The sequence below is a fragment of the Heterocephalus glaber genome, unplaced genomic scaffold, assembly GCF_053883595.1.
Source record: "Heterocephalus glaber isolate CG9 unplaced genomic scaffold, H.glaber_assembly_v1.0 deba00001662, whole genome shotgun sequence".
Classification (NCBI taxonomy): domain Eukaryota; kingdom Metazoa; phylum Chordata; class Mammalia; order Rodentia; family Bathyergidae; genus Heterocephalus; species Heterocephalus glaber.
The window spans coordinates 17580675-17602250 of record NW_028258403.1 but is presented as its reverse complement, the minus strand read 5'-3'; the positions used below and the strand labels follow the sequence as shown (position 1 = coordinate 17602250).

General features: G+C 36.8%; 1 protein-coding gene across 1 annotated transcript in view; it reads left to right on the top strand.

Moving 5' to 3' along the window:
• Slc25a21 (solute carrier family 25 member 21) overlaps positions 1-21576 on the top strand; it is a 188617-nt gene that overhangs the window by 127976 nt on the left and 39065 nt on the right. Inside the window, exons 4-6 of the mRNA XM_087197133.1 lie at positions 6804-6870; positions 13458-13517; positions 17176-17283. Coding sequence (XP_087053259.1) covers positions 6804-6870; positions 13458-13517; positions 17176-17283 — 235 coding nt within the window. The remainder of the gene's footprint in view (positions 1-6803; positions 6871-13457; positions 13518-17175; positions 17284-21576) is intronic.

Below are 21576 nucleotides of genomic sequence, written 5' to 3'. Positions count from 1 at the left end.
AACTGAATGGTGATGTTCATTTAGATCCTGACTGTTGAAACAAAATAAAATGTAGTAATTGTGCTCTGTTAGGTATACAGACGTGTTAATGCTTTCCAATTTCCCCAACTGGGAATCTGGTGTCACTTTCCCTGTTGTTCCTATTTCATGCTTCAGCAGTGAATATTATTGCTGCTCTGGACGCTTACTGAATGCCAAGTTTTTGGCAAAGAAGTAGGATCCAGGTGAAAGCATCCTTCTCATGCTGCCCGTGTGTTGTAGGTGTCTTGGAAAGTGGCTTTTCAGTTTGGAAATCATTTCTGTAGTTGACAGTTGCAGCCTCAGATAATCTTTATCCTGGGTCACCCATTGAGGTGGTTGCTCCATTGACTTACAAATCTCAGCCATTTGGGTTCCAACACACTTCCCCTCTGGCCACCAGCTACAGCCTCAGTTTCCACAGACAGCAGATTTGTACATTGATCTTTGCCTCTCTTCTTAGGAGAGAATTCTATTCACTATTTTCTTCTATACTACTCATTTTCTCATTAATTTATCAATCGAGTTTTATGATAACCTTTTTGATAAGATAACAGGGTTTGAATCTCTCCAAAGATCAATTGTAAAGAAGCTACAATGTTTTCTTTTCTCATTGGTAACTGCTGTACAAAGAAGAAAATATTCCACATTGTTGCTCCTAGTAGACGTAGCCTAGCGACTCAGGAAATTTCCCAGCTTGCTTGTAGAGTAGCCTAACTCAACAATACAAATGATTTCTAAACAAACGTTTTCTACATATTAAGTTAGAAAAATAAGAGCAAACCCAACAGGGGAGTGACTCAGACAAAAAACAGAGGGGCAGATGGACATGTGATTTTTCCCCTCCTTTTTAGTTTCTTTACTTGAGTCAGATTTTGAGAATGTTAAACCCTCTCCTGTCTCCCCACTGTTTACCACAAAGTCTTAAGATTTCAGTAGCTAAATTAAGATAAGTGGCTTTTTTCAGTCATCAAAATGGACAAAAGGTGTTGTCAAGGTCTATGATAAATTAAAGATCTGTCTGGTTGTCTGGTCTTTCAGTGACTAAATTTTAGATCTTAAAGAAGGGTAGCCTAAAACGAGACTCCACTAATCAGAGAGAGCAGGAAAGCATCTTTGATTTGCTGGACATAAGCCACCAGGACTGGACACTGGGTGGAACTCAGAAAATTCCTCGTTTTCTTGCTTGCTTCCACACAATCAGCATCTTTTCCTTGGTTGTTCCATGACCTTTGTAGCCACCCATATGTTAAACAGTTTCACATTTTGAGAATGAAGGTGGGGAGAAATGAGGGGTAAAATTATTGCATTTGAAATAAGCTATGTGTGAGCTGTGTCTTTGAGAAGAACACATGAGATTTAGTTTTTGACCTTCATTTTATAGATGGACATAAGTACTACAAGGCCTGTTTTGATTACACAATTACAAACAAATGTGATCCAGTACTGTAATACTATGCTCTGTGTTTACCAGGTTTGTGGACAACAGTTTTTATAAGGATCATGGTGATCTCATGACTTTAGTGCCCCAACATCATGTTTGCCCATGTGTGGCTTGGGGCTTTCACAGATTATCGTACCAATGCTGTAGAGCTTCGGTGAATGCTTGGCTCCCTGAGAGAAACAATCTAAAACCATTTTTAAATGTTTCTCCCAGTCTCCTTCTCAATGCTTTGCTTAACATTTACAATTATCTTCAATAGGATTATGGTTTCAGAGTGACAATTTGAGACTCTTTCAGAAATGAGGTGCTCATGACTCTTTGTAACATAATGCTTTTAGCTGCAGGTTAACAAGAGACAAAATTGAAGCAACTCAAGTGGTGAAGGTTTACTTTTTATGTCCCTTAACCAGGAATTTGGAGGTAGGATGTCAGGATGAGTTAATTCAGCAGCCACAGCATGTCATTGAGATTCAGGTCCTTTGCATCTTTCTGTTCTGCTGTCCTTAGCTTGTGGGCAATGATAGCTCACCTGATGTCAGAGCATAGGCATCTCATGGAGCTAAGATAACATCCATCAAAGAAAGGGACTTTCTTTTTCTTTTTACTGGAATTCCATAACCTCCAGTATACGTCTTTCCTGATCCACTGGGCTAATTTTGGGTTAAATGCACAAACTTAACACACTCACAAGCAAGGAATGGGATTACCATGACTGGCTTCCTTCACAGGTGAGAGTTTAGATAACAGTTTTAAATTTAACACTGTTTCTGTGCTTTATCATATTACCCAAGTATTAATTATCTTTGTCCCACACTGACAGAATTATACTGGTATGCTTATTACAGACAAAAATTTCTCTCAAGTTGGAAAAGTTTATCCCAGGGCCTGTTTTTTTTTCTTATTCATATACAACTAGAAAATGTGTAGTTGACAATCCAAAAGGCTTCACAAAATTGGCTTTATTCATTTTAGTGCATTTCTATCAGTTATGCAGTTAATGTTTTACATTTTTATATTACTTCACAGCAGAATTGAATGGAAATGGAAGTAGAGACCTGATTTTTAATTATGTTTTCTGCTTCCTCCTGAAATAAGAAATAACAAAATATTGTTGCATAACTTTGTGATTAATAATAACTTTTCCAAAGTTTTTATTTTATTTCAGGGTGGTTGTGTACCTCAGTGACAAAGTGGTTACCTACTATTTGTTTGCTCTTGGGTTCAGTCTCAAATGTTGCAATGGGGGAAACAAGCTTTATTTCAAGAAAAACTTCTATGTGATATATACAGTAGTCAAGGATATAGACTGTGAGATGGCAAAGGAACTTAATTATGTCATTGGAACCTATTTGGTAATGATATGACAATAGGGTTCATTGGCAAAATGAAGAAAATAATCATACAAGGTATGATCAAAATATACAATGAATATTTAAATTTAAATTTTTATTATAGTAAATGACACTTTGTCATTAGTCCCCTTCAAAATACTGCCCCTTGCTTTGAACACATTTATCCCATTGTGCTTGCCATTTTCTGAACCAGTTCTGGAAGCCTGCTTTCATGAGTGTCTTTATGCAATAAAAAATTTGGTGAACACTGCTTCCAAGTGCCACACAACAGAAAGGCAAGCTAGTATAAATAATAGTGTGTCTTTATCCACCTTATTCTCTAAATCTAGTACACTATGTCTTCTGGATCTTCCCCAAAGTGAAAATTACTACAAAAGTTAAACATTCTGAGTAAATTCAAGCTTTGAAGCAGCCACAACAGTGGAACAAAAGACATTCACTATAAAGGACTTCAAGAACTGCTTCAGAAAGTGACAAGAATCATGGAATAAGGATGTTCCAAATGAGGGAGAGCATTTTGAGAGGAATAAATGGCAATGTGACTTTCATTGTAAACATTTACTAAACATTTACTATATTTTTATATCACACTTTGTACCTACTTCAAAGAATTGCTATAAAATTTGAATAAGATTAATTAATATGTGTATATACTATATATATTTATTCTTATAGTAGCTAATACACAGAAATCACTCAACAAATTTTGGCTATTTTTACTTGTCATAATGTTAATGAAAATCCATAAGTATCCAGGTTAATATTTGCCTATACAAGACAATTTAAAATCAAATTCACACTTCTCAGAAATAACAAATCTAAAGAAGAAAATACGAAGTCTTCCATGTAATTCATACTACAATTTCATAAAGAGTCCTATGCCTCCAAAGATTTTCCCTGTTGGCTTGATGCAGATCAAAACTTAAAAGCAAAGTGATGTCTTTACTGTCTCTAAACACTTGGAATCCCACTCTGCATTCATCCAGCGAGGTGAGTGAAGCCAGCAATCCACTTCCCAAGAAGCAGGATGAAGCTCATTAATACAGGTGTCACCGTCCTGATTATTGTCCTGGAAAGGTATATGCTCTCTATACAAGCTAAAACTGCATGAAAGCAGAGTGAGCATTGCATGTGGACGTAGGCATCTTTTCTTTAGCAGAACAAAGCTATTTCTTTCATAAAATATTACAACTCCTTTTTTGTTTTTAAAATCTGTATAGCATGTTTTGCAATAGGAAAACTTTCAGTAATGTCTCTTCTTAGAGAAATAGCTCACCAGCTTGAACCTTTGCTTACCTTCTCTTGCCCATATTTTGTATGTAACTCTTAATTAACTGAGAAAAACTCTCCTCCTATGAGAGGACATAACATAAGAACGTACAGTTACCACTTCAGGACCATGGGATTTAATTTCTGGATCCAGGACTCTGGGTACTAAGTAGTCAACCCAACTCTTATTTAAGTAAAAGAGAATTTTTTGGAAATATTTCCAGGTATCTCATAGAATGAAAGGCAGCAGTAAATATCAATATTTGAAAAGAGTGTAGAGGTAATTAAGCTTAAAGAAATCCTGACAACAGAGTCACGCTCCAAAACTGTCTTCTTTTTCTTGTTTCTGTGTCTCCCTGAATAGCGACCTCCTCTCTTTTTCACTGCAGATTAGCTTTCTGCAAATGATGGAAAGCATAACTGCCATTGATATTCTACTTTGATATCTTAGTTAACTACACAGAACAAGACTGACCTTTCTAGTTCCAATTCCAAACATGTAAAGAAAAAGCTAACAGGCATAGTTTGGATTAGATTAACTAGCACAAAGAAGTAGAATACCATTTGGATCCATTTGAATAAGGTACCCAGTCAACTCCAGCCTACAATCTGTATCATATTGTGCTAATATGTTGGTTCCAGTGGTTTAAAAAGACTGGGTGTGGCATTCTCTGCAGGAGCAGTCCTGGCCTGACTTTTCCCTAGATGCTTATGGCGTGGATGTACCGGGATGGGGGCAAAATGCAAGGGAATAGATAGTTCTCACATTCCTTTTGCCAGCAAAGCCTGCCTGCGACCCTGAGGATTTCTAGCTAAGAATCTTCATTTACTGTTAGGAAGTTCAGGATGGTGGGACAGGGGTTGGTGTTGCACATGAAAGGAGCAAGAAGAGGGAAGAGAAGGAGGGCACAGCAGCGAAGCATCGCCAACATGAAGCAGAGGGCTCTGGACCTCCCAGCTTTTTTCAGATTAAATCCTTATGCTTCTCCCGGCTGCCTCTCTCTGCTCTCCTGCCTTACACCTCTTTCTAATATTTTCTCCCATCACTTTTAAAATGAAGTCCATTTGTTTGACTTACAAGACTTTAGTCCTCTTCCAGAGAAGCAGTGCAATTCTTGAGGGGAAAAATACTGAAGTGAGGCAGAGTTTTTCCCTTCAGAAAGGTGCTTGTGTATGTCTTCGTGTTCTTTTTCTTAGAATGACAGAATCTGAGGAGTGAAACAGATTGGCTTTGAGAGCCATCCAGTCCATCTTTGCTGTGTTCATCCATCTGATCTCTAATATCCAGTCATCCAAGCTGTTGATTACTTACCAAATCAGAACTCACCATTTTTCAGGAGAGCCCATTCTATCCTTAGCTAGTTCTATCAAAGTGCTACTTCTATTAAGCTCCAACTGGCAAAAAAAAAAAAAAAATCTGTCCTTCCTTGTTGCTTCTACCTGTTGGCCCCAGTTCTACTACCTAGAAACAGAAAGTTCTAATATTGTTCTTCCATGCTTGCCTTTCAAGTTCATGTCCATCATGTTTCTCCCTAAGTTTGTTCTCCAGGCTAAGTCACTGTTCTTCCTATAACTCTTCTCTATCATATAGGATTTCAAGTCCCTCTGTAAATCCATGCATTCTGTTTTAAAAGCTTTACTTACTCAAGTTTTCAGTTCCTCTGCATTCCCTCCCACAAATAACGAGGCATAATCGTCCAGAAGTGAAAAGATCAGCACAGAAAGAACATAACTAATTATCTCTTTTAATATAGGTATAGGACTTCTATTCAAGAAAATCACATTTATCTTTTGGAAAGACCAAAACTATGCTTACTCACTCTTGTACTGAAAATTAAATAGTCATTAATTTATCTTGAGCTTTAAATATAAAAAGGATATAAATTTTACATGTAACTGGTGGAAGTAAGTGTTGATGTGAGAATGTTAGACATCAGTAGTTAAAATTGGAGTGGAAAGCGGGATGGAGCAATTCATGAATTCCCATAACTCTTCAAATCACATGTGTGCTTTAGTTCCTATCATAATACTAACATGATCCAATAAGTCAAAAATAGTGGGCAGAGGAAGTCCATATCAGAGGATGATTTGATTTCTTTCTTTCTCATTATGAAATCCATATACTTAATATATTTAATGATTTTATATCATAGTATACATAAATAAAGGACTCTAGGATAAGAACCCCAGGGGACACCCTACCTTCAAGAAGCTAACAATTTAGAAGCTATAAAAAAGTCCTTCACTACCCTCACTGAAAGAAGCTGTGTATCGAAAAAGCAAGAGTCACCTTGTTAGATTTCATCAACTTGTTAGCCTCAAAAAGGTCGAGTCTGAGTCCAGATGTGACTCTAACCTCATTTGGTTACCAGAGTGGAGGAAATGCAAGACTGTAGATAGTTTCAAACTGTATCAAGCAATTTAGAAAATAAAGATTCATTAGAACAAGAAAGTGCAACTTCATCTAAATTAGTTTACATTTACCAAGTTCCCAAAAGGATCCTAGTCTTAGTATAATCTATTCATCTACTGAATATCATGCTAATAAACATAGAATTTATAGCTTAACTTTAGCATTAAAGGAAAATGTCATGATCCATGTGGTAGGTAAATTGAAGAATTGAGAAAATTTAGGATTAGTTGCTCTATCCATAAACAAATGCAGAATTACCTGTTTCCCAATTCCCTTACTTATACAAAATTTTTCATTTCTCCAACAGGTTGTTGGGCTTTTACAAGGGAATTGTGCCACCCATCTTAGCAGAAACTCCCAAAAGAGCAGTAAAGGTAAGGACTGTATGCCATCTCACCAAGGGAAAACAGGGTGCTGTGATAGCTTTAGCATTAAAATACCTCACAGTAAACAAGGGAACACTAAGGTGACCTAAACATAAAACACTAGAATTTTTAATGCAGAAATTACAGCATAATTTTTATTATAATCAAGACTTGGCCAATCTCTCAAATATGTATATTGGTTTGTAGATTCTTTTCAGGTAAAAGTACTCCCTTTTAATAAGGAAATTATACAAAAAGCACAGTGGTGGATTAAATTCATGTAATCAAACCACAGAAGCCACAAAATAGCTTGGACCTTTTCTCAAAGAAATTTTCCTTTGGAGCAATAATTGTTAAAGAGGAGACATAGAAAAACCTCCCTTCCTAAATTAGTTCCATTTTATGAAATACACCATTTTTCTTTGTATATGATTATTGTATAGCATATTTATTTGGCCTGTGAACTTGATTTTCCCTTAGCCTCCCTGTTAAAATTCTCTGTTCTCCTGCTACAGGATTATTATTTCCACTACCTTTATTTCCATTTCTTTAATCACATAACTGGGGAGGTTTTTGTACTCCTTGCTGGGACAGTATCTGTAGAGGAATAGGGAGATGGGCCAGAACTTCCACAGATGAAAGATCTACATCTGCACTCTTTTCATATGTTCTCAGACAAAAATCTTGATTACAGTGAGTCCGGCTGGCATCGCTCCCCTGCCCCTTGCCACTGATATCACCAAATATGGCTTTGTCTTTACATAAAAATAACAGTCTAAACAACTTCCTTTCCAACTTTATGTCATTTGTTATAATGACAAAGTCTTTTTCGTGTACATTACTTAATTTATATTCCCAATATTCCTGAAAGGCTAGAGCTTAAATACTTTTACTGAGTAACTCAGGGGCGGGGTGAACTTGGTTGAAAATGATGGTGAAATAATCAACATATATACACAAACACCAACTTTTTACATTACGTCAAAATAGGAAATTAATAGAATATAATTCAGATCTTGAGTTCAGAAAACAAAGCTTTAAAACATACTTTCTCTATAAATCTCTGCTCTTTGTTGATGAAGTTTTTGTGATTTTTTTATATTATTACTTCAATACAAATTTTGTTATAAGGATCTGAATCGCTGTAGAAAATCTGGAAAATGTTCACCACAGTACACAAAAGGGCTGAACTGAATTATGAAATGGCTTCACTTGATAAAAGATTACCCAAGTAAACAAACAGAACAGAGTTCCTGTTCAAAAGGAAAGTCACTTTGTCTCAGTGGAATAATATATTCATTTGTTCAGTGTTTTACATGTATAAATAAAGTAAATCATAATGAGTTTTTCCTGGAATATTTTTTCTCTCAATACTACATATTGGAGACAATTTAAACTATAAGAGGATTAAGGTTTATCAACATTGAACAATCTTTTACAGAAAAGAAAGTTGAACTTTACAAAACTAAGTTAGTGTATACAAAAAAAAGGCAATGCTGTGTGCCAGAACAATGGTTTACAGATGAACTTTTGGGCAACTGGATATGGTGTGTGAGTCCCAGACATCTTGTTTCAAGTAGATTTTACCTTACAATTACTGAGACATATGGTAAGTGTGTTGGCTTTTTAAAGTACAACTCAGAGTTAAGTGTATCTTTGCCAGATGGATAGTACTAGTTTTTCAACACAATGTATGAAAACATTCATTTTATAGATATTTATCTTAGGATTGTGAGGAAAGCAATCATCTGATTCTAATGATTTCATACATCATAAACTGCTTCATTGTATGTCATCAAAGTTTACTTCAGAACAAAATTCTGAGACTATGTGTGTATGTGTGCATGAATGTGTGTGTGTGTGTGTGTGTTGTATATTTGTTGGTGTGGACGGACCTTCATTATAACTGTTACCATAATTAGAAACAGACAATTTTAACTTTGTACTTTATTCTTTGAAATCAGATTAATTGTTACAATAAGACTCATTGATGCTAAATAAATGATGAAACTTCTCCTTTCACACATCAAGACAGAATTAGTGTTGCAGTTCAGTGAAATAAAGACCTAATAAAGAGGCCAACTTGTCCTGACAGACTGGAAGCACTATTTGCCAGGTTCCAGGGTCTAATCTGGAGCCTTAAGTGTCTAGAAATACCATTTTGCCATGTTCCAGTTATCAAGGACTTTCTTGTGCTATCCAAACTCATGGCATTATAACTGTGAAGGCTATTTGTTCACTACTGTATACCTACACTTACTTGGTGTCTACACATAGTAGGTGTTCAGCTGAATAAATGAAACATATGTAGAGAAAAACAGAAAATTGGACATCAGACAGTGAAAGATATTGCCTGAGAGATGAGAAACAAATGAGATAAACCATGTAGATGCTCTATCTCACTCCCTTGAGACTGTCTCCAGGTTCCAGGCGGGGAAGGGAAGTAAAGGTGGACCCCAGTTGACTCCTTGGAGAAAGAAGGAGCTAAGAGGCTGAGGAGAGCAAGGTAGCTAAAGCTCACTGGAGAAAATAGCAGGGCAGAGCAAGCTGCATGGACAGGACACCTGAGACCTGAAAAGAGACCCTCAAGTATGTGATGGTACTGACCAATGAGAATAAGCAAGGCCTAGGAAAGAACCATCCAAGAGGAGTAGAGGGACAATGCTTGGCAGACACATGGGGCTGAAAACTGCCTGTACCCATCAGCCAAACTGGAAAACCTCAAAACTCAATGGCCATTTTGAGGAGTGCTCAGAAAGTCTTCCCTCAGGAGTGGAGAAGAATTAGTCCTGTACAGAGCACTACTTAATCCCCACTTGTTAAAAGTAAGACTCACACAGTCAAACTGCATCCTGGAACAGAGTATCCGGGACCTCGTGTTGATCATCTGATTGCTCGCTGGACATAAAGGGAAAGGCAGATAACTGCATCAGCCAGACAAAGTGTAGCCATGTCCCCTGCCTTCCCACACTTGTCCATTAAATCCAGCCAGATTACCAATTTCTAGATACCTATATAAATTAGATATAGCATAATTTATCTATACTCCAGATTTTATGCTCAATGTTCCTAAAAACATTGATTGAATATGGATGGTTCCAAAATTCCTTAATCATCCATTTGCATGACTTTGGAAGTAACTTTATGTTGATGTTCTGAATTTCACCTTATATCTTATGTGACAGATTACTTTCATCAATCTCTGCATTAACTAATGTGGCTGAGAAATTATTAAGAAATAAAAGCCATAAAAGAGTTGCATTGTATGGAAAGGAATTAAAATTCTAGCCATTGGTCTTTAAGAATATAATTCTAGCAGTCTTCTAAGCTTTAAACATGATAGACATACAATGTGATGTCTGAGATGTTGCATGAATGTTTTTAATAACTATTGATTTCAAATACAGTGAAGACATTTGTCTTATTTCACTATTGAAATATGACATTTATATTAATAATATAAGACACATTTCACGACTGAAATAAGACAAATCCATTTTAGAAGAGTTCAGCTTTTCTATTCTTGAGATACTGTTTTACTTGACATTCAATTAGATTTTTGTCCAAAAGTAGAAATTAAAATAAGATGTTTAGTTTTAAGCATTATTTGTTTACCTGAATATGTCATAATATAGTGTTCATTGCTTTTGAACTTAATACACTAACAATTTATCACAGGGACTTGTAGAGCTCTTCTGTTCCCAGGATCCTGAATTATTTCATCCTAGGCAATAACCTAAAGGTTCCATGAAGACTGCAGATGGTAGCTGGGTGTGGTAGTGCATGCTTGCAAGCGGAGCACTCTAGGAAGCTGAGGCACGAGGATCACAAGTTAAAGCCTAGCCTGAGCAATTTAACAATTTAGAAAGACCCTATCCTAAAGTATAAAATAAGGCTGGAGATGTAGCTCGGTGCAAAATCCATGAGTCTAATCTCTAGTACCAAAACAACAGCAGCAACAAAAATTTTTAAAAAAACAAATGAACAGCAAAAAACCTATAAGACTTTATTTATAGTTTCTAGTATATATCTCATTAAAACTTATCACCATCCACTAGAGTGTGATATCAAGAAGGCAGGGGTTTCTGATTTGTTTGTTGCATTTCAGTGCCGAGAATAAAAATAATCACATAGATATTTATTATACAAGTGAATGAATGAGTCCCTGTTCTAGAAAAGTCTACATCCATAACTGATCTAAAAGATGATGACATGAAAGGAATTTCAAGTTCTTTAAAAAATCCAAAATCCATCTGGTGGTATAATGTCTTGTGTGCTGTCCAAAGACTGCCTAAGGTCATGTCTACAAGGAACTATCTTTTTAATATCAGAGTATTATTTGGCCTCCAAACTTGTACTTCTTTTTCTTGCCATATTTTACTGGGCATTAAAGTAATAGGGTAGAAAACTTTTGCTTTCCCAAGCCATTTCTTTGGTTTTTAGAATCATACTTAGTATGCCCTAAGCCTGTGCCTTATCAGTGATATGACCAACAAGTAATCAGGAGCAAAAATCATTTTCGTGAAGAGTTGTTTCCCAAAATCTGGAATATAGAAAGAGAAAGGGGAGGGCTGGTGATTTAGCTCAGTGATTCTGGCGCCTGCCTCGCAAGCGCAAGGTCCCGAGTTCAAAACCCAGTACTAAAAAAAAAAAAAAAAAAAAATTGAAAGAGAAAGGGGAATCTATTATATGAAGTAATTAATTAGATTTCCATTCATAGAGATTTTCAGAGAAAATAATATTAAGTATAATCTGTAAAATATGTAAAACTCTTGAAGAGACATAGGCATAGGCAAGGACTTTCTTAGCAGAACCCCAATTGCTCAAGAAATAATACCAAGAATAGGACCGGGGATTTAGCTCAGTGGTTTTGCCGCCTTCTGCGCATGTGCAAGGACCAGAGTTCGATCCTCGGTACCAAAAAAAAAAAAAGAAAGAAAGAAAGAATACCAAGAATCAATGAATATTATAAAGCTTTTGCACAACAAAGGAAACAACCAATAATGTGAAGAGACAACCTACAGAATAGGAAAATAGTTACCAGCACTTGTTGTACAAAGGTCTGATATATAGAATATAAAGAACTCAAAAAATTATCTCCCCCAAATAAAAAACCCATTAAAGTGGGCAATTTAAATGAACAGACATTTCTCAGAAGAAGGAATACAAATGCCCAATGAGTACATGAAAAAGAATGTTCAGCATCTTTGGCCATTAGAGAAATGCAGTTCAAAACAACGCTGAGATTCCATCTTACCCCAGTAAAAATGACTATCATTAAAGATTCTAAAAACAATAAATGTTGGCAAGGCTAAGAGGAAAAAAGGAACCCTTCTATATTGTTGATGGAAATGTAAACTAGTACAACTACTATGGAAATCATTATAGAGATTCCTCAAAAAACTAAACCTAGAAATTCCATTTGACCTAGGTATTCCCCTTCTGGGTATCTTCCCAAAAGAGTTAAAGTTATCTATTGTACTACAGTGATATTTACATATATGTCCATATTTATAGCAACACAGTTCACAATAGCTAAATTAATTTGGAAGTAACCTATATGCCAATCAACAGATGAATGGATAAGGAAAATGTAATATGTATGTATATATTATATATGTGTGTAAGAAATATATAATATATAAATAAAATGGAGTACTACTCAGCCATAAAGTATAAATCTGAGTCATATTTGTAGGAAAATGGTGAAGGGTAAAGCAGAGGATAGTGAGGGGGGTTGTAAAAATGATCAAGATGCAATATGTGTATGTACCTATTCCCCATGATGAATGTAATTATTATGTATTGCAAACATATACCAACAATAAAAGCATCTTCTGATGGAATTAGTAGTATCTTTATCATCAGATTTTAAAGGAAGGAGTAAGCAGCTGTCTCTCTTTTTTTTTTTTTTGGTACCAGAGATTGAACTCAGGTCCTTGCGCTTGTGCAGCAGGAGGCGAAACCGCTAAGCTAAATCCCCAGCCCAGCAGCTGTCTCTCTTGATTCAGGTCAAGGACAATCTTGCTTTAAGGCAGGGCATGGACTAGATAACCTCTTTGGGTCCTTCTCTAGTTTATCGTGGCATCTTCAAACCATATAATGTTGAAATTCCATGGAGTAGTTAGGAGACACAGCAATCTAAATGCAAGTTAAAGCTGAGAAATGGATGTCTTTTACAAGTGTGTTAGACAAGTGGGCATTTTCTGGGAAAGCAGTTCATAGAGAAAACATAGAAAACCAACGATTTCAGGTCTCTGTGCCTATAATTGTGAATAACTGCCATAAAAAAAGAAGCCTATTGATGTCTGGGGAAACTGAAAATGGTCATGGTAAATGGAAGTTGTATGGTTCATTTACTGCTATAAAGGATTCCATCAGCTCTTCTGTTGGTTATTATAACTGCATTTGAAAAATGTGAATGTTAAAATAAGATCCAAAAGTAACTACCCAAGACAGGGTTTATAACAACATTAGATAGTTTATCATTTTTTAAAATGCTGGTTAATACATGGCTTACTAAAGAAATCTTGGTTAATTAAAGAGTTTATTGCAGGAAATTGTTATAAATCTCTGGGTTTGGTTTTGTTTCACAGTTTTTCACCTTTGAACAGTACCAGAAATTGCTAGGATATGTGTCACTGTCACCAGGATTGGTAAGTGAAAGTATTTATTATACTTAAGTGTGTGTGTTATTTCATAAAGCAAAATCTAGAAACAAAAACCCTCTTGATTCTCCAAGCCCAGCTACTAAAGTATGAATTTGAGTTATTCAATGTTCAGCTACTTGTTGAAAGCCATCTTCCTAATAACTCACAATTTGGCTATTTTATAGCTCCTAGTGATGAATTTATGATAATAACGCTAAGTCTGGAAAGTCCTATATGAGATATGGTCAAGAATATAAAATAAAGAGTACATTTATCAAAGATTCTCTTAAAAACCAAACCATGCATATATTTACATACACACTGCATATATCTATTTATGCAAAAGTCAGTATGCCTGAGATTATTTCCTAACAGGCCACTTTTCCAGCTGTTGCTCAAGCTATAGTAAATAAAGATTTCAAGTCACTTGAGATAAAATCATTCTGTGGTCAGGCGCAGACTGAAGGACCTTTTATAGGAATGATTGTAAACAACTCAGCCAAGGAGAATAGTGTTCTTACAAAGCCATAGCTCAACTATTACACAAAAGTCACTTGGTGATTTGAACCCTTCCCTATGCCTCTTCTCTGTTAGTGACTTTGCTGCTTTTCATAAAGTAAGTCAAATTATATTGGCCAAATGTGTGTGCATCAAGAGCCTCAAAGAGAGAGCCAGTGTATTAAACTCTTCTTGCAAATCTGTGAAAGAAAACAAGACAAAGTGCATTCCTGCTTCAATTGGCAAGCTACCCTCCTACTTTTGGGGAAATCTTCATTTCCCCCTGAAATGTACCTCAAAACTCACAGTGAGGCAATGTTTTGAGCTTCAGTTCTTTAATGTTCATTCATTTATAATGGAGTTCCAGCTGATAAACCCACCATACACTGAAAATACAGTAAGCCAGTCCTGCAGTTAATACACCTGACCTACCAACCATTGCAACACTAGAGTATCTATTGCTTACCCTCTTGATGGCATAGTGACTGGGAGCTGTGGCTCATTGCCACTGCTCAACGTCATGAGAGAGAGGATGGTATTGCATGTAATAACCTGGGAAAAGACAAAAATTCAAAGTATGAAATGTGTGTCAATTCAGCATCATCATAAAGTCAAGAACTTGTAGGTTGAACCATTGTATATTAGAGGCCATCAGTACTTTACTTGTAAGCATTCATTTCAGAATATTTACTCTGCCAAGTAGGTGATCCTGAAAGTATCTGTTATTTCTAAAACCATGCATGCACCTTTTCTAGAAAAGATCCTGCTAAGAAACCTAATACTATCACTTTCTGTTAAGATAAAAAGATCTCCTGCCCAGACAAGGCTTACCCTCTTAGAAAGGAGCAGCTCTTCCATGAATCTCATAATTATGTTGAGGTTTTATTTTTAATTCCCTGGTGTCTTCCCTTAATATCATCCTTAACTTTGGAAACATTTTAGAAAATGGAAGATTAAAAACTTCCTAGCGAGAGACAATAAAATATGGTCTACAGAGGGCCATCTGGCTTGAACATTGGTACCATGTGAGAGAGGGGCTGCAGGTCTTTCGACTCTTGAGAGTTGAAACAGGAAAGTTTTTGGCCATTCTAGCTACTATAACTGAATGCATGCAAAGTGTATACAGTTCTCTTTTCTTGAACTCATTTTTTAATACTTAGCCATTAAATATGCCCTGGTGTTCACATGAAAAGCCTGGGAGACTGGAAACCCAACAACAGAGCATGTCTCTGCAACAGCCTAAGTAATATGATCTGCTGATTGCTGATCAATTCTTTTGACAAGGGACTGCTGAACACTAGTTCTGACAGCATGTGTAGCTGAGCTTTATAGAAAAACAAAAAAAGTGAATTACTTGGAAGATTGCATATAGTAAGTAATAAAAACCTGAACATCTGGATTTTAGCTTTCCCAGTCAGAAGAGCTTGGGACCTGAATTTTTTTCCTGCATTTGGCTTCCATGATGGAAGTTGGAGATAAATGAATACAATATCTGATTATGCTTAAAACTGTAATGAAGTGGGTTAAAAGGAAAGCATGCATCATTAGTTATTCAATCTCTCCTAGTACTACTCTTCCTCTCTATGTGCAACAAGAACAATGGTGTTTGAAAACCACTTCACAGAGTGAAAAGTTTCACAGAACTTTTCACATACATTATTTTGACCCTTGTAATATCTTTCTGAGGTTCAGAAATCAGATATTATTCCCATTCTATAGATGAGAAAACTCTGGCTTATCAAATGTTCAGTGATTCATACACAGCCCAGCAAGGGAATTATGAGATGGTCCCCTTTCTCCTGGCTGATGCTCTCCAGGGCTGTGGTTTGGCAAGTGGGGAGCAAGCTGGGTTCAGTCCACACACGCTTGGCTGAGCGTGTCTGTCTGTGCACACACTACTGTCCATGGCAACTGTGATGAGATACCCAGGAAGTGGCAGAACTAGGACCTAAACCCAAGCCTCCCAGATCTGGATCCTTCCTTTGTTCCCCTTTGATCCTTCCTTTGCGCCTCTCCAAAGTTACAGAACACTCCTTTCTCCCTTCTTTCTTTTCACCTCCTATTTTGAAAGATACTAGAGACTCTTAATAAGAGTTATCTGTTCTTCTTCATTGGTTTTATCCTTCTCCTCATCCTATACAATAGAATTTCTTCTCCTAGAATTAGATATTCAGGAGCAAGGAATTACTTTTTTCCAGCATCTAGTCTGGAGCCTTTGCTTCATTTTGTTTTAGAGATGTGTGTGTGTTAATTGTCATGGTTATTTTGGGTACAGATTTCCTGGAAAACTTTTAAATATTCTACTGAAAAGACAGCTCCATAAAATTGTTTTTTCCTTCTGCTTAAATGCTTAACTGACAGCAAGTAAGAAGCTGACATATAATCATGTTTGATAAATCTTCTAGATTTTAATTGAGCCCTTCAGAGAAATCTAACCATTTATCTCGCCTTTTGTTCCTCAGCATTTTGGTCCAGAAATAGGGCAATTATGTTCCTTTAAACAAATAAAGAATGAGTGAAAATTAATTTTTGTTTAGAAATAGTCTAGAATAGTGACTCTAGGAAATAACTGTAAATTTAAATGTGTCCAGCTATGCTGTTTTTATTATCTGAAATTTAACTTTTTAAAAATATATCTGTGGGGCCGGGGATTTAGCTCAGTGGTTCCGCTGCCTGCCTCACTAGCACGAGGACCCGAGTTTGATCCCCGGTACCGAAAAAAAAAAAGAGAGCAGAAAACAAAAATATATCTGTGGTTCATTCCTTGAATTTCTTTATATGCTCAATAAATGCATTTAAAGAGATGCTTTATAATGAAACTCATTTTACAATTTAAACTTGTAATGATCCTATGTGCAGATGTTTTAGAATCCACCTTAAATCAGTACAATAGCCTTGTTTTTTTTAAAGGGAAAAGTCATGGTTGATGGGGCTTTGGCATTTTATTTTGAAATTATCAGCACATGGTTTATAGCTTGTGTAATTTCTTCTTTCTTGATTAGCATCTAATCCAGAACTGAAGCTGTTTAGTAATGGTATATGGTACACTTCCGTAGGTTTCTCCATTCTCATCCTAACATTCTGCTGCACAGTGTGATGAATAGGATGCTTAACCCAATATGCATGATCACTTCTTTTAAAGAAATGATTGATTTAATTTTTCTAGACATTTTCCATTGCTGGATTGGGATCTGGACTTACAGAAGCCATCATGGTTAACCCTTTTGAGGTGGTAAAAGTTGGCTTGCAAGCCAATCGGGACACATTCATAGAGGTAACCATTTAGCATTTTCCAACTGGTAAGGGAATACACAAAACTATTCTTAAGTATACAAATAAACTATGAACTCAGCCCTTATCCACTTATTAAACCCATAGTAAATCATCATTAAGAAAGTAGCATAAGAAAAAGCCAGCCATCTTCCATAAGGAAAGTGTTAACAAAAATGCACTAAGATCTTATGAACAAACACACCTTTATACATTTTTAGTTTAGAGTTCTAATATAATCTATAATGACATATTTGGAAATGTTTTTCTGGCTTTTGGCAAAACCTCACTTTTACATTGCGCTAGAATAGACTTCAGCAAAATTACTGAGGTGATAATATTACTGTGTTTTTAAAAAATGAAGTCATTTTTTAAAATTACCCCACTCCTTTCCCTACTCCACCCACCACCCTCCCCAAAAGATTCTGATAATCTGTCAGAGTTGCCTTTTGGTTAAATCTGAATGAGCAAGTCACTGATCCTGTGTAGACGTCACCATGTGGACAGTGATGGCTCTTGACATTTAATCATTGGTACCCAACGTTCCATGTAGACAGCTTCCCTTGGTCTGTGCTGCCTTCACTTCCTTCTTGTTGCCTAATAATTCCCTTTAAACTGCCAAGTCCAGCTATTCCCATTTTATTCTGCTGGATGCTAAGCATAAGGTAGGGACAAAACAAAGAAGTTGGTATTCCAGGTCTTTCTTGGCATTTTAACTTAACTGCACAACTGGATAGCATGTGGTAGAAATTGGTTTACAGCATCTGCTCACCTGCATTTTTCTGTACAGAAGTTCCCCTGCCTACTCTTTAAACAGCTGCTAATGGGTGGAGACTCCCTCACGCTCAACCCACTTCCTGCTTGCTGATATTGTCTGAGAGCTTCCTGACAGCTTCTTGGGAAGGGGCATGGGAAGGAGGGGGCCCTCCTCACCTGTAGCCACCAAAACTTGGGATGGGGGAAGTAGGGGCTGGGTTGGACTGCCACAGCAGATGGTCTCTTTTCAGATGAAGTCAATTCTAATTCAGGGAGGGTTTTTTAAAGTTTCAAATTGTTATTTCAACCTCAGAGGAGGTTGAAAACCCTCAGTATACATCTAATGTATATTTGTGCTCTACGCTCTCTGTTCTTTCTTGAATGAGAGGGAAAAACCTAGTGAAGGGTGGAGGGAAAGAAAAAAGAAGGAAAAAATATGTTTCAAATGTCCTATCAATGTGAAGCATTTAAAACAGTTTCCATGTAGCCTGTCCAAGGAATACTTGGTTTAATATTGGGAGAATTACCAACTAAGAGAAAGTGTTGCTTCATCCGGTGCCTCATTTTACTCGTTGGGAAGCTTGGCATGGAGCAGCAGAGTGGCAAAGGAATAGTCTTCAGTTGCAGGTTTTTATCTAGGTAGCATGTCACCACAGGAACACAAATAAGTCAGCTCACCAACAAAACCTTGCAGGAATGAAAACAGTAAGAGTTTGTCATGCCTAATGTTTTTTTTTCTCTCCTTTGCCCCAAAGGAGGTTCTACACTGAGTCCAAGTAAGCACTGTTAATGTTGCATTGCTCACACTCTGCTAGAATATTATAAATAGCATGCCAGTGATGTGCTGCATGAGTATGTGCTTCTGGTCCATTTACACAAGTACAATCTGTGTAAACTATCTATGTTTTTAAGCCATTTTCAAGTGGGGAGTAATGGGAGCTTGTTTGGGGTCATTTCTTTTGCAAAATCCACTGAACTGGACATTGTCAGATACTTAGAATAAAATCTATTAGATACATTATAAAATATTTTATTATATCTTCAATAAATCAGAACCTAGCCTACTTCAAAAAAAAAAGTCTGAGAAAGAGATAACATGAGGAGTATAGAGAATTTGGATCTAGTAATGGTCATTTTTACTGCTGTTTCATTTTTCCAGGTCCCATTAAGGCTGAAGCCTTCCTCCATTTACTAGTGTTTGTTTTTATCCTACAAGGGGATACCCTTTGGTCAATCTGTACCTGTATGATTTAATTCAAGCATTAGGTACACTCACTTCAGCCTCTGCATGGCCAAGAGTAATTGTCTCCTTCACTCTAAGGCCTTATAGGTTGACAAGTACAAACAGAGAGAAAGGGAGGAAGAGGAAGGAAAAGAAAGAGGAATGAAGTCATGAATTCATTGCATTTAAAGACCATACTTTTTATAGTGTTTTTACTCAACTATAAAAGAAATGTGAATTTATGTTAGAAAACAAAGAAAAATATATTTCTACATATGTATAAGTAAGTAAATGCACAAAAAACTATCTAGATTCTAGAGCAGTGCTGGTTCAATAGAAACAATGTGAGTCACATTTTCCAGTAGCTAGGTTTATTTATTTGTTTATTTTTAGTTTTTTGAGACAGGGTCTTTCTCTGTAGCCCAAGCTGGCCTTGAACTAGCAGCACTCCCCCATCTCAGCCTCCCAAGTGCTGGGATTACAGGTGTGCACCACCATGCCCAGCTAGTAGCTAAGTTTACAAAGTAAAACGGTAAAATCAATTTAATAAGATTTTATTTAATCCAAAATGTCCAAAATGTTTTTTCTTTGAGACTTTATCTTTTAGAACAAGTTTAGATTCACAGTGAAATTGAAAAAAGCACAGAAACTTCTCATAAAAGCTTTTCCTCTAGATGTACATGTGCAGTATATTTGATACAATTGATAAATCTACATTGACATGTGATAACCCAAAGTCCATAGTTTACACTGGGCTTCCTTCTGGATGTTTCATGTTATACAGGTTTGGACAAATTTATGACATACATTCACCGCTAAACTGTCTTACAGAATGGTTTCACTGCCCAAAAAAGCCTCTGTGCTCTACACATTCGTCCCTCCTCTCCCTACCCATGGATCCCTGACAACCACTGATCTGTAACTGTCTCCATGATTCTCATTTCCACATGTAACCAAGACAAAAACTATGTTTTTTCCATACTAAAAATTTTAAATCTGGTATGTATCTTATGCTTATAGCACATCACATCATAGTAGGTTATTTCAAGTACTTAATAACCACACGTGTGTAGTGACATCCATAGAAGACAGTGCAGGCCTAAGGAATTCATATTAAACTTCTAACTGAGGCTTTCTCTAAAGAGGAGGTTGGAATGCGGCAAGGAGAGGTAAGAGTTTTAAAAAGTAGTTTTATATATTTGAATGTTGTAACAAAACATAATCATGTATTGTCTGTGAACTTTTACCTTAAAAAGTAATACCTTCTCATTGTTGAAAAGTTAGAAAGTACAGAATAGTATAAAGTATATAATCCCCAGAAATGATTTTGACACCTCTGCCAGTGTCTTACTCTATCTCTGGGGAAATCCTTCTCAGCTGATTGGGTGAAGATGACCTGCTGGCCCTTCTTGGGGCTTGATCTTTCTAATTCAGGTTTCATTATTTCATTTATACCAGTAGGAACCCTACTCTTTTGTTCCTGCTCTCTAATCTTTGACAAAGTTTGGTCCTTCTAAAAAAAGAACACATATAATCAGTGCTACCTAGAGCAGGAAGGCAGTTGGAGAGCAAGCAACATAGGCCCAGGGTTTGAGGAGAGACACCCCCACATTCCCGTCATTCTCTTCACCGTTTCCATTTCTGAAGAGTGTGGTCTTGAACAAGATACCTGTAGGTCCCTCTCTTTGGTAAATCAGTGATGATCAATCCCTCTTCCTTATACCCAGGCATTTCTGTGTACTGGGTTTTTTGTTTGAGACATAACATGGATTCTTGATCAAGCCTTCTTAGCCTCTTCACACAGAAGGCTAAGAACTAAGCTCATTTTCAGCCTTTTCAGTCAAGTACAGCTACTAGTTGTGGTGGCACACTAAATGCATAGGCTCCGCAGCACCTCTGAGTTCATCTTCCCCACCCTCATGTCTTGGATATGAGCCACCATGGAGTCCAACATGGATTAACTAGAATTTTCCTATTTCTTCACCCTGAAGTGATGAGTCAATGTGGCCTTTTAAACATGAAATTTCTCAAGAGGTTGCTGTAGCTAAGGGGGGCTGTGCAGTGGAAGAGACCCTAAGAAAACAGTAGTCTATTACATTTTCTCTTGTACTTAACATCTGCTAGGCAATGGAAGGGTGATAAAGATGAAACAAAGGTCAACCGCAGTCTGGCTGCATAGAATATGGTCTGGAAGGAGGTGTGGGATGGAAGTGGATGTCCCCTTGGCCATATGGGAAGATGTCACTGGCAGAGGATCAGAATGGAGCACTTTGAACCATGGGCCCCATGGGGCTGACCCTGGGCACTTGTAGCTGAGGT